General features: G+C 41.3%; 1 protein-coding gene across 5 annotated transcripts; it reads left to right on the top strand.

Annotated features, from left to right (window-relative positions):
• Positions 1–1,696: 1,696 nt before the first annotated feature.
• LOC127672328 (leukocyte immunoglobulin-like receptor subfamily B member 4A) lies at positions 1,697–6,032 on the top strand. Of its 5 annotated transcripts, none has more exons than XM_052167421.1 (9): positions 1,697–1,829; positions 1,971–2,006; positions 2,209–2,493; positions 2,637–2,939; positions 3,939–3,974; positions 4,330–4,389; positions 4,830–4,984; positions 5,303–5,368; positions 5,633–6,032. In XM_052167421.1, exons 1-9 carry the CDS (start codon positions 1,712–1,714, stop codon positions 5,708–5,710), a joined length of 1,137 nt encoding a protein of 378 aa, XP_052023381.1. In that variant the 5' UTR covers positions 1,697–1,711; the 3' UTR covers positions 5,711–6,032. The 5 variants fall into 5 exon arrangements, with proteins under 5 accessions (XP_052023381.1, XP_052023380.1, XP_052023383.1 ...); XM_052167420.1 differs by having other exon boundaries at positions 3,936–3,974; XM_052167423.1 differs by lacking the exon at positions 4,330–4,389.
• The last annotated feature ends 7,343 nt before the right edge of the window (positions 6,033–13,375 follow it).

Raw genomic sequence — 13,375 nt, 5'->3', positions numbered from 1 at the left:
TGGAATATATTGTTTTCTCCATCTAACATTATCAAAAGATTTGCTGGGTAGAGTAGTCCTGTCTGATATCTCTGGTCTCTCTGAGTGTGCGAGATATCTGTCCCAGCCATTCGGGCTTTTATTTCCTATATTGCCTTTCTAGGTTACTTAGCCATTTTCCCTTACAGATTTCAATAATCTTTCTCTGCTCTCTATATTTGGTGATTTGATTATTATTATGTGGAGGGTGGATTTTCTTTTCTAGTTCAATCTAATTGGGGTTCTGTTAGCCCCTTCTATTCTTATACGCATCCCATTCTTTAGGGTGGGGAAATTTTCTTTTACAATATGTTGAAAAATATTTCCTGGGCTGTGGTTCTGGAAGTGTTCTTCTATTCCTACTTTCTTAAATGTGTTCTTCTCATAGTGCTCCAGATTTCATATGTGTTCTGTGTCAGGAAGTGCTCAGATTTTGCATTTTCTTTGACCAATGAACCCATTTCTCCCATCGTAACTTTTATGTCTGAGATTCTCTCTTCCACCTTGTATTTGGTTGGTGATGCTTGCCTCTGTGGTTCCTGTTTCTCTTCCCTAGGTTTTGCAACTCTAGGACTCCATCAGTTTGTGCTTTCCTTTAGGAATGTACTGTTACCTTCTTAATGACCCCTATCATCTTTATAAACTAGGATTTAAGTTCATTTTCCTGACTTTAACACAAGCTTCAGCAGGGTTAGGTTATTCAGGGCTTGCTGGAGGATAGCTGGGCTCTCTCTGGTGATGCCATATTGCTCTAGGATTGTTGGCTTTGTTCTTGCACCGGGCATCAGACATATTGTTATCTCTAGTGTTGATTAGATCTCCCTCAACCTAACAACCCTCATTGGGAGGGAGACAAAGTCTTAGGCCTGCCAGGGAAGTTCATGGAACAGCACATTGTTCTTCCCTGGGATTCTCAGAGGCTGGATTTCCCAAATGCACAGGCATCCCAAGGACATGTTGATATCTCTCTGGGATGATAAGAGCCAGTCAGCATAGTTCAGGTGGGAAAAGTGGACAAATACAGTACTAAACTGAATAATAAATCCAAAGGTTCCTACATTCTCATGCCCAGAAACTAAAGTTAAAACTCAGGAACAAGAAAGTACTTAAGTTAATAATCTTGGAGGAGGACCTAAGTCTTGTGGTCTCAACATATTAATGACATCTGGATGATGCCAGCATGTAGACAAAGGCATCAGCATCACAGAAACAAGAAAAAAGAGAGGAGAGACTTGGTAAAATATTGGTCCCTCGTTACAGTGGATCAGGACAATATGGCACGGTGAAGGAGACCACTGTGGCATAGCCAGCAATGATGTGAGACAAACCTTCAGAAACATGTGACCTGAGTCTATAAAGCCCCTTGGCATTACATCCTCCAATTGAAAGAGCATCGATGACTCTTGTCTTAGAACACAGTCCTGGATTTGACCCACAGGACATTTCCATAACCTGCATCTATATTTGTTTCTACTTTAAAGCAAAATGCTCTTACTTTTGAATGCACTCTGGCTTAGAAAACACCATGATGATGGAAAATCTTTGAGAAATTAAACAACAAAAAAGTTCTCTAAAATCACTTCAGAGTCCTGAGTGATGACCCAATCCTCTGTACTGAGGAAAATACAGAAGTTTCTCCTCCTGTAATAGCTGTGATGTTGAAAACCCATGACAGGAAGGACCTGCCCATAAGATGACATCCACATATTGCCTGATGTTACAGAAAATTTGCCAGACTGGCCCAGGACAACAGCTACGGACACTACTTGGACTCACCATGATGGTCATGCTCACAGGGCTGTTATACCTTGGTGAGATATGAACAGGGGGAAGTGACATTTATGTGTATAAGGGAACCTACTCAACAGCCAGGATTAATTTCACGTGGACACCCTAGGGGATCCCCTCTGTCTTTAAATGTGGAAAAGGTCTGACAGAAAGTTTTCTTCCAGGTTTTATTGTGGAACACGGAATGGCAGGACAGGCAGGTGAGTGTCTCCATACCTTCCCAGGTTTGTTTCTTCACTCTGATGAGAATAACTCTATTTTCCTCTAGTGAGCCAATTCCTCACAATGGTAGTCAGTAAAAAGCATTTATGCTCTAATGTCTCGGTCCAGGGGAGGTTTCTGTGCTATGATCTGGTGTCTGAACAAAGATGTTCTGGGACTCAGCCTTTGATTTCTTCACAGGACACCTCCCAAAGCCCATCATCTGGGCTGAGCCAGGCTCCATGATTGCTTTCTATACACCTGTGATTATCTGGTGTGAGGGTTCCTGGGAGGCCCAGGAGTATCATCTGTATAAAGAGGAAAATGGATATCCTTGGGACACTCAAATCCCTCTGGAAACCAGGAATAAGGCCAAGTTTAACATTCAACAAATGACAACCGACTATGCAGGCATCTATACGTGTTATTATAGGACCTCTGTTGCACGTTCAGAGCACAGTAATGCCCTGGAGCTGGTGGTGACAGGTGAGTGGACGCTCTGGGAACCATGTATGTGCTTTCTCCTGAGAAGGAGGTCTGTTCTCCGGGAGCTCTTCCCTCAGAGTCCAGTCCTAGAAGGTAATTGTAGTAACTCTTGTTCATTTCACATCCTGCCCCTTGTATCCTAGGAGCGCATGAAAAGCCCAGCCTGTCAGTCTGGCCCAGCACTAATGTGACTTCTGGAGTTTCCATAGCCTTTACCTGTAGTTCATGCATAGGATTTGGCAGATTCATTCTGATCCAGGAAGGAAAACACCAACTCTCATGGACCCTGGACTCACAGCTTCAGGCCTATCCGCCATCCCATGCTACTTTTGTTCAGGATGCTGTTACTCCCAACCACAATGGAACATTCAGATGCTATGGCTTTTTTAGGAATGCACCACATGTGTGGTCAAAATCAAGTGACCCCCTTGACCTCATGGTCTCAGGTAAGCACCTCCCTCACATAATCATTTAGTGTTTGGGGCTACTTGGGTCCTTTTCCTAAGATGATCTCTGCCCTAGAATAAGAGGGAGGAAGCTGTCAGGTTAAAAATACTGTTCAGTTTAAAAGTCATTCACCCTTCAATATTGGATTTGTAGTCAGAATCCCCTGATACAAAAGCCTCTTCCTTGTGTCATTGTAATTTAGCAGAGGCAGTTGACCAGCTCACACAACTGACAAAATGATCAGATGATGTCACTGTACTAGTCAGAATCCTGTTTTGTTGCAAAACACCATGATATAAATAAAGCAACTTGGTGAGAAAAGGATTTATTCCATATAATTTTGTGTGGAGCATCATGAAGGTAATTAGATGTAGATGTGTGAGCAAGAATTGAGGTAGATATCTTGAAGGAGCAGTGCTCACAACTTTACTTTCAATTGATTGCAGAATTGCTTTCTTACACCATCAAGGTCTAATGAGTTAGGATTAGAATAAATCAAGGTGGTCTGAGCTCTCATAAATCTATCAATCAGGAAAATCTTTCCCCAGACACAGATGCATTTTCCTCTATTGCAGCTGCCTCTTTCCAGATTTCTCTAGCTTGTATCAAATTAACAAATTCTAATGAGAATCATCTTCAGTGGCAGACAGATACTGTACATTTCCTTTTTTTTTATTTCTTAAAAGCATGTGCCTAGACTAATGGTAAAGACTGCACACCAGGGGCTTTTCGTACCTGCTTTGCAGATTCATTGTGTCAGTTCTGAGTCCCTCAGGGTCTCCATGCCCTCCCCATATATCCAATGATAAGGATTTGTATAGGATTGAATGGCCGAACTGTGATCTTCACAAAGATCCAATAACCCAGAGTGAAAAAAAATCTTGTCTACAAAGGGGGCATATCCTTTTGTAATTAGTGTCCAGATTGAGATAGAAAGAAACAGGACATAGTAAAATGTTGTGAACTCTAATGTTCATTTCTCCTTCAACCTCTAGCAGAAACAAAGGACCCGTCCCCTACGCCCACTGAAGATGGTAAGTGAGGCCCTCCTGGCAGTGAGTATAACAAGAAATGAGATCACTATGAATTTGTGAATCCTCCTCTGAATTTGAGAAAGTGAGAGATCTGGACTTATTTCCAAATGAGATGATGTGTTCCTTACACAGCTCAGGAAAAATATCTCTGTATACCTAAATTTCAGAACCCGCTTTACAAGAAGTTCTGAGCGCTTGGGTTCCTGAAATTTCTGATAAAGTTTCTTCCTCAGCTCCAGCTCCTTAGACAAATTTTACTAAATAATAATGGAAGATAAAAATGTTGCTTAGATATTCAGCAATGGGGAAAAACCACATTCTCTGAGTCCCTTACATAATTTCTGCTCCTGTACAGGAACGTCTGGGCTCACACCTTCAGTTACTTCCTGTGCTTCCCGTGGGTGTGACATCCCAGGTGAGGAAGGAGTCCCTTCCATGGAATCCCATTACTGAAATGACTACCACCCCCTTTGCCACCAGGAAGGTGACACGAGACACTGAGTGGACTCAGAGCCGAGGCTAGACCATCACCTGCTTTCATGCTCAAAGTGTCGTGAGAAGGCTAGAAATCAAACACTGAGTTTGACTTATTTTTATGTATTATTATCATCATCATTATCATTATTATTTTAATTTTTTACATATTTTTTATGCTTTGACATTCATTCTAAATGACTTGGGCATATTGAACTTGTCTCCGTGAGCCTTAATATTCTAACCTACAGCTCACTGGGAAAAACATACAATTCCAGGTTGAGTGATTGTGATATTGTGGGTCATGCATTGGCTGGGAACATCATAGGTGCTCGGGTAAGGAAGATCCTTCTCTCATGCCTGACGTCACTTCCGCCTAAGAACTGGAAACACACTGGAAGGTTTTGACTGGAGTCCTGGCAGTGTTCCTCTTCCTGCTTTTCTTCCTCCTGCTCTGTCTCATCCTCATCCGACACCAACGTTGGTACAAAAAGAAGGGAGAGGACGCGGCTGGAGCCGAGGGAAATGGAATCAGGGTGAGAATAAAAAGTGGTGAACATGAGGTGGAAGCTTCCAGACTCTCCCACGTTCTGGGGTAGCCTTGGAAACGTGTGGTGTGATTAAAATCCTAAAGGAACTCTCTGGCTGAAAGAGATGCCAGATGGAGTCGGGAGCAGCATCACTCCTGGCCATTCTCCTTCCTCACAGGCTTCACTCCTGGTCATTCCCCTGCCTCACATGCTTCATTCCTGATCATCCCCCTCCCTTACATGCTTCAGTCCTGGTCATCCCCCTGCCTTGCACACTTCAGTCCTTTTATTTCCCTTCATTCATCTTATTGTCTCTTGCCACAGACCCTACCCGATGAGGACATGCAGGGGATCGTGTATGCCCAGGTGAAACCCTCCAGGCTTCGGAAGGTAGGGTTACATTCTTTCCAAACTTTTCCCTCAGGTTTATCGCAAGACACGCCCACGGCACTGCCACGCCCCATAAGTCACTAACACTAGACATACACCTTCCAACCCTGTCCTACTCCAGGATATGACATCAAAGGCATGACCAACCCAAGACTCATCCACATCTGAGACACGTCCACACCAGAGACATGCTCACAACTGAGCCACATCCCATAAGTTACTAACACTAAACACACACCTTCTTCCAACCCAATCCCACTCCAGGACACAACATCCAAAGAGACCCAGGCTGTCATCTACGCCCAGCTGTACAGCCGGACACAGGAAGAGAACCACAGCTGAGACCAGCAGGCAGCCATTCTGGGAAGAAGGCCCACACCCCACAACCCACAAATGAGAATGAGGGATTTTCTGTGAAGGCATTTGTTCCCAGTGGACTCGGTTTGACAGATGTCAGCCATCATGATTCCCTCAGGTGTCATCAGAAGCTTCTCAGAATTATGGGAATGTGTTTATTATCTTTTCAGAGGCAACAAATGTCCACACGTTTTTTAAATAAAGCCAAACCCTTCTCAATAAATGCCACACCAGCTCCAGTGGAGTCTGTGTGACATGGCAGAAGTCATGTTGTCAAGCCAGAGCTGTGTGTGTTCCTCAGAACTTAGCCTGAGGAGGTCCCTGGCATCCTGCTTCTGCAAGCTGTTCTAGAGCATTGGACAAATTCTGTGGATTTAGGTGCTGCACCTTGTCTTTCTGTGTTTAGAGTTAAGTGGGAGGAAAATAAGACATTTGGAGATGTAATGAATCAGTTACAACAGGAAGAGTTGTTTTTGAAAAATCCAGACATAGTGGATGGTGAAATGATCTAAGTTCAACAGCTGGTAGGGAAAGGCCAGGATGGTGTGTCAGAAGTTAAGGAAGATAGTCTGAGAATTCCAACAACTATAATGTACAGTAGGAAGCTTTACTTACTCAGAGGAAGCATTACTTACTCCAGTGAATAGGGAAACTCCACAGAGGCTCAGGACAACAGCCCCTCCAATGCCACATACAGGAGTTCACACAGTGTTCCTAACTGTCCTGACTGCCCATAAATATTAATGAAATTTACAAGCTAATGCAAATTTGCTTAGACTGCAGCTTGGCAGAATTCTAAAAACAGAGCAGCCTCAAATCTGGCATGATTAACCACTGTCTGGGTGAAGAAAGTTTCCCCTCCCCTCCAAAACACTTCCTGCTGTTTCCTTTTTAGTTTCAAGTTAACTTGTAAACATGTAACCTGGCATGAAGCCGAAAAGTATTTCTGAAATCATGTGTCTATATCTGAGATGTTTGCAGAAGAAAAACTGCAGCAGATTCAAGCTGCTTTTTGGTGTGTTGTGTCTGTCACTCCCTACCTACCTGAGTACCGGGACCCTGCTTCTCCCACAGGATGAGACCGGACTGGGTCTGCCCATGGCAAGAGAGCATGTCTGTCCAAGCCTGGAAAACAGTTAAAGAGGCCCTTTTGTCATGGAAGATCTCAGAGTATATTCAGGAAGTACATCTTGCTGACAACTATTTACAAGGAGGGCTACAGAGGAATGACTGGCATGCCCTTGTTACAGACAGAATGAGACAGAAAGGGACAGAACCAACATGCATGGGCCTCCACGAGTCTTGATAGTTGATGTGGGTGTAAATCTTCTTCATATAATAATGTACATATTTTTATATTCCAAATATTTTTATATTTGAGGAATGTCCTTCTTGTTAATGTTAATGACTCCATGATAATCAAAGCTAGCAGGAGTACAGAGGCAAGGGATGGCTAATTTCTCAGCAAATGGTAAAGCCTGGGACCTTCTGGACAGCCATTTAGGCTATGGAAATTTCTTTAAAAATAGAACTTGGAAAATAGAAAATTTCTCAACTATGTGAAAACATAAGTATGCAATGTGAATTGTATAAGAGGCTTCGTGAAACTAAAGTAACAGAAGCAGCTGAAAAGTGTGCCAAATTATTGGAATCATAGTAAGAAAAGAAATAAAGAGATTTAGGTATTTTTTCTTAAAAAGGCAGTCAAACTACTATGTTCAGAATCAGCATGGAAGAGTTCAAGGTTAGGCCCAGGTTTTGTAGAAGTAATTTCTAGAAAAGGCAACCACAGTTTGCTTATCCTTTGTGCTTGACAGAGGAGAGCAGATCTCTAAATTATTTTGCAAACTTAAAGTGAAACATGTGAGTATTGTCTCTTAAAAAGCAAGGGACTAGGTTCACAGGATGCTGATTTATATTACAAACAAAATGAGGGCAGGAGCAATTAATTGGATTTATATGTAAAAAAAGAGATTGGGCTTATGAGCTGTAAGAGAAAAAGTATCAAGAGAAAGTTTTCAGAATAGCAAGAGAGAATTGCTTGGAGAACTCTCACAGGTAGCATATAAAGTGAAAGAGAGCTGCCTGGAGATTGTCAGAAAAAAAAATCTGATCAGAGAGAAAGACAATAGAAGAAAAAGAAAGCAGCTGGTAAAGCTTTTTTGAGCAGAATATAGGCCACCAGCTTTCACCCACAATTCTAGCATTTTGTTTTTCTACTATCAGACTTAAACTCCAGGTTAAGTCTGTTCCTTGACAACTGATTTATGATTCATGGAGTGTCACTGACTTCCTGAAACTGAATATAAGCTACAGAGTAAAATGTGGAGGAAGTGATCAAATGGACCCCCAGACAGTTCCTGTCATCCCAAGGCTTTTCAAAGAGCAAAATCCAGAGAATCTGGGAGGCAGAAATGTAACTGCTGTCTTAAGTCACCTTTTTCTTTAGAGCTGACCCCGACAAAGAAAGGACACACTAAAAACTTTGTGAGACTAAGTTTAAGACACACTATCAAGGAACTAGTATACTGAATAGGTCTCAATTTCTGTATTAACACCTGGAAGGAGCTTGGGCCTGACTATGACTTTTGCATAAATCCTCAGCATAATGTGTGGTTGCTTTGGATAATGCTCCTAGATGAAGAGATTAACCTGGCCTCTTCTACTGGTCCATGTGCAGGTATACAATAGTTCGATATTAGACTTTCCCAGACTGATAGGTCCTTATTGCACACTGTGGAGTCTATCAGGTACCTAAACATTGCCAATCTTGAAATCATTCTTTCAGTCAATCTCTATGTTAGCCAATATATAGATGGACAAATTCCAAGGTAAGTGCCATTATTCAATCTACCCTGTAATTTTGTAGATGATGAATGGGGTTCTAGACCTACAACACATTGGTAGGATATTTGGATGGCATGTACATTGCCCTAGAATCAATCCTACAGACACATACACATAAATATACACATACACATACAAATACACATATATGCAAACCGTGCCTGAACCCAGAGCTGCCATACTATGTTTATATATATATATATATATAATATATATATATATATATATATGTGTGTGTGTGTGTGTGTGTGTGTGTGTGTGTGTGTGTGTGTTTACAAAAATAGAAATAAAGATAAAGAGCTTGGATGAACTGATCAGATAAAGGGATGATTCTGTTGTAACAACACATCCAGGCCACAGGGATCCATGAAGACCTAGAAAAGGGCAAAATAAGCCATGGGAGTTCTTATCCCACGACCATAAATAATAGGCATACACATCCCTCCAAAAGAAAGAGGGCTCTTCAGCCGGTCGTGATTGTCAAAGGTAATGGCAAAACAAAAAATATTGTGTAGGGCATAAATATTCCCAAGATAGACCAAGAGACTCAACGGGAGGATATTCTATGTACTTATTCCTTAACAATCAGCTCTGTAATCCCTGTCTGAATCCAGAGCTGTCATACATTTTTTTTCTCAAGGCTCATGAGGGTGACAAGGCCATGCTGGGAGGGATAACAGTCTCTTTCACAAAATTTAGTCCAAAATTTCACAAGGTTATCTGATGGGCAAGAGGCAGACGGGATAAAAAAAAAGGGCTAGAGAATATGCAGTCCAAAAAAAATAAAAGGCAGAAAGGACCATTCCACAATTGGTGGGCTCCTTGAGAGTACCTTAGCAGTAGAAGCTTTTCTTCTTCTTAAGGTTCTTGTGGTTCTCTGAGGTGTCATTGTTCTCATTCTATAATCTCTGCAGGTGAGAAATTTCTTGCTTATGACCAAACTTCAGCTTCACATAGAAAGAATATGTCCTGTGGTAGGACATGTCCATAGTAGTGTAGACTTCCATGGACACTGACCTAAACCTTCAGATCAACACAGGGTGGTCCTCAAAGAACACTTACTGTGGATTGTAATATCCTGGATTCTGTATACTGTCAAATAGTGGCGATGAAAAACATTTTATTCTGACACTAGGCAGACAAAGGCTATGTATCCAACTTGAGGATTCTTGGATTGCATGAGGTCACACAGTAGGATTGGGAATGCAGCCTATCCCACTATGTTCTCAGGAGCAAAGTCAGTCAGATATTGCTAGTTATTGTGGGGATTAGAACCATTAAAAATGTGACTTTATAAACTCCTAAGAGTTTCCAAACTGTACCAAGGTACACACTTTCTTGGAGAATCACTTATGGATATGATTCTGGGCATAGTGACATGGCTGAGGTGCAGCCACTTAAAGCAAAACACTTGGAAAATACAAGATGAGCATGACATTGCAGACCCAAGAAAGACACCATGAGATTTGAAACAATAAATAGCTATAGTTCAATAATCCATCAGTGATAAATGTCAGGAAAACTTGCAGGTCTTTTCCTTTACTGTGCATCTGGTGTATGATCAGATTCTCCATTTACTTTTCCTGCTTCTTGAGAACAATAGTTGGAGGGAGGAGGTTTGGGGACTACCCAAGCCTCTGTAGCTAAAGGAACACATGTGCACTTGCACTATTTGTGACATATGCTTCACAAACTGCAGAGAGTTGATGTGCCCGGGTCAGGGGTCTTCCATTTTATCAATGGAGAAGGGGGTGAGTAAGGGGAAGGACTGTGTGAGGGAGTTCAGGGAAGGGGATGCCATTCACACCGGAGTTGGACTCCCATGCCATCCTGAAACAAATGGCACTAACATCCTACTTCAATGGATAGAGCAAGGAGTGTATGGCTGGCTTCAGGTTGAAGAGTATTAAATGTCACCCTCCCATCTTAAATGGAGGCTAATGGCATTCCTCCAGGGAGCACGAGTGCCTGGGGCATTGAGGTAGAATCTGCAGTGTCAGGTAAGAAACTTTGTCCAGAAGAGAAATGTTGAAAAAGCAGAAGTGGTGAGTTTTAGATGCAGAGTTTTAAGGGGGTGGGGCTGACTCATCTAGAAATGAGGAAGTCAGAAAACAAAATATCAAGCAGTGAATGATCCATGCTGGGAGAGGCCTAACTTCCTTCACTGGCTCAACTAGGTCTTGTGGATAATTCTCCCAACCTCTTTCTCCGGGGACCTTCTGTCTTGTTTTGGTCCTATTTTCTCTCTAATCAATCCAGTTAAAATATTGTCCTCTGTAGGCCTTATTCCCCAACTCTTACTTCTGACAATAACATCTAAAACTTTTGTGCTAAGGTGTTCTCATTGCTGTCCCCTGGCAGCTGTGCTCCCTGGAAAGGAGGCTCTTCAAACACTTAACAACATACCGGTTTCTCAGTGTACACCAGGTTTCCAGTTTTTGTTTGCTGTCACCTATTCTGCAGTTGAATATGGTGAGTCAGCTCTCACTGAGTGATTTTTGTTCCTGTAAAAAAAGGCTCATTCCCAGTTCTCTAAACGATGCCATAAAACTCCATGCTTCCAGTGTGTGGGCCTTATTCTTATGTTGCTCTCTCATCAGCTCCATATCTAGAATGGATAGATGATTGTTCACAGCTACCCAGAAATATTTCTATACGTATACTTGACCCACTATTCATGTGCTGAAATCTGAATTTTCTGAGTGGCTGTGTAGAAAGGAGTGGAATTTAAGGTCACCCTTAAAGCAAGAATATTATATATATATATATATATATATATATATATATATATATATATATATATATATATATATATGTATGTATGTATGTATTACCTTCCTAAGTATCTAATACAGCTGCCTGAGATCCTGATGCATTCTTACTGGACAATGTTGGTACCCAGATCATTGACCTCCATTAAGTGAACTTTTCCCTTTCTGTACCTTTCAGCTACTCTAACATTCTGTGACACAGCAAACAGCATCTTCACCAGTGAATGAGCATGTTCTTTGTGGCTGTACTTATCTCTTCCAAAATAATTACCTAAGTTAATCAGGAGTTTTTGTATTGACACAGAATCAGGTATTAAATTATAAAATCAGAAGGTAAACTCATACATATAGAAGGGGAAATACAGCTTGAGATTGGTATTTTGTTGTAGTTGTTGGTAATTAGTTGATGTTAGATAGAGATCACACCTTGGATTAACATCGTGAGCTACAACTGATATCCTTCCAGGGATGGATAAAGTGTGACTTTCAAGCTGAAACCAATACTTAGATGAGAGAATATGTCTGCTTGCAGAAGTGGGAACTGATCAATTTTAGTTTTGCAGTGAACATCAGAGAGTAAGCAGAGCTATCTAAGTACCCATCTGTGAGTGGAACACTGGACATACACACATACTAAGACTCTTTTGCAGTCCTGCCACTACCACACCCTCCATGGTGGAGTAGGAATACTTCATGTCCATATCCAGGGACTGGACAGTGTTAGTCTCATCGCTTAAACACAGAATCTTATGCATTTTGTGAAATTTAATTTGCAGTTCTAAAGTTCTGCTCTAGATTTTGACAACCTTTGGAATTTTGCAAATGATGATGACAGACAGGGACTCTTCTGTGATATCATTTACATGATACAAACTACTTGTATCCCAACTATTATATAAAACAGTCTGAAAGTTAATCAGTCCTGTACAGCTTAACGTCACAAGTACATCTGAACCCACATCTATGGTGAGAAATGATGCTAATATTAGACAATCAGAATGATGCCACGGCTCATAATTTAGATGCCAAAGTATGTAATTTGGAATGGACATTTGAGAATGAAAGTCATTACACCTGAATCAATCTCTATAAAACCCAGAAGAATTCTGAAGAAAAAGAAAATAGGGAGTACAAACCATTAAGAACAAAAGTTCTTTTTTATGAAAATTGTGTGCGTTGGTTAAAAAGATCAATGCATCTATAGGAGATTGTTCAGCAAGGTGAAACCAAATCCAGAGCCATGTTTTCTTTCCAATCTCCTTTCCATGTCTCTTCCATGCTTATCAAGGAGAACTGAAGAATCAGTTTCTCAGCACGTCTCCTGTGTTGTGAGTCCCCCTAGCAGCATTTACCTGATCATCCCTTTATGGAACATGGCTCTTCAGGCATGCTATTACTCTTGCCATATTGAAGTCTCAGTAGCTCTGAATACAGAGGTGTGACCTACCTACAGAAGATAGTTCCCATCATTATTCCTTCATGGTTTAGAGGTTCCAAATGCAACTATTCTCCCAGCATAACTATAGCCATTTAAAAGATGCAGGACAAAGATTTTATACAGTGATGTAACCATTGAAAAATAGGGAATAATAATTTACACATTGGAATATATATTTATCTCAATCCTTGGCAATCAGTGGCTTGTTGTTGGATCTCTATTTGAATCCAGTCAGACCAACATAGTGAGTTACAGGAGATCAAGGATGACAGAGTGAGTCTCTGTCTCAAAACACACACACACACACACACACACACACACACACAATCATTGACCACACACGTCTAATGAGAACAAATGTAACTCATTGGTTCATCAGCTAGATTTGTGTGGAGACCTACTTTTGTTTCTGTCATTGTTGTCTCATCTTAGGTGAGTAGGCATTGTTCACGTATACCAAGAGTTTGTATGTCCAACATTCCCTGAGCGTTTCAAGGGTCGGGATGCCAGTGGGTCATGAGTGTGATCTGGTTAAAGGAAAACCAAGAAGAAGCTGTCTGAGAAAAAGTCTAAATGATTCTTATCCCCCTCAGG

This window comes from Apodemus sylvaticus, chromosome 22 (genome assembly GCF_947179515.1).
Source record: "Apodemus sylvaticus chromosome 22, mApoSyl1.1, whole genome shotgun sequence".
Lineage (NCBI taxonomy): Eukaryota > Metazoa > Chordata > Mammalia > Rodentia > Muridae > Apodemus > Apodemus sylvaticus.
The sequence above is the reverse complement of the archived record's forward strand: the minus strand, read 5'-3'. Positions and strand labels throughout refer to the sequence as shown.

Coding starts and splice junctions, on each gene's coding strand:
- LOC127672328 (XM_052167420.1), top strand. CDS start 1,712: ATGACATCCACATATTGCCTGATGTTACAGAAAATTTGCCAGACTGGC. Junction 2,940..3,935: donor CCTTGACCTCATGGTCTCAG/GTAAGCACCTCC, acceptor TTCAACCTCTAG/CAGAAACAAAGGACCCGTCC. Junction 4,985..5,302: donor CCGAGGGAAATGGAATCAGG/GTGAGAATAAAA, acceptor CTCTTGCCACAG/ACCCTACCCGATGAGGACAT.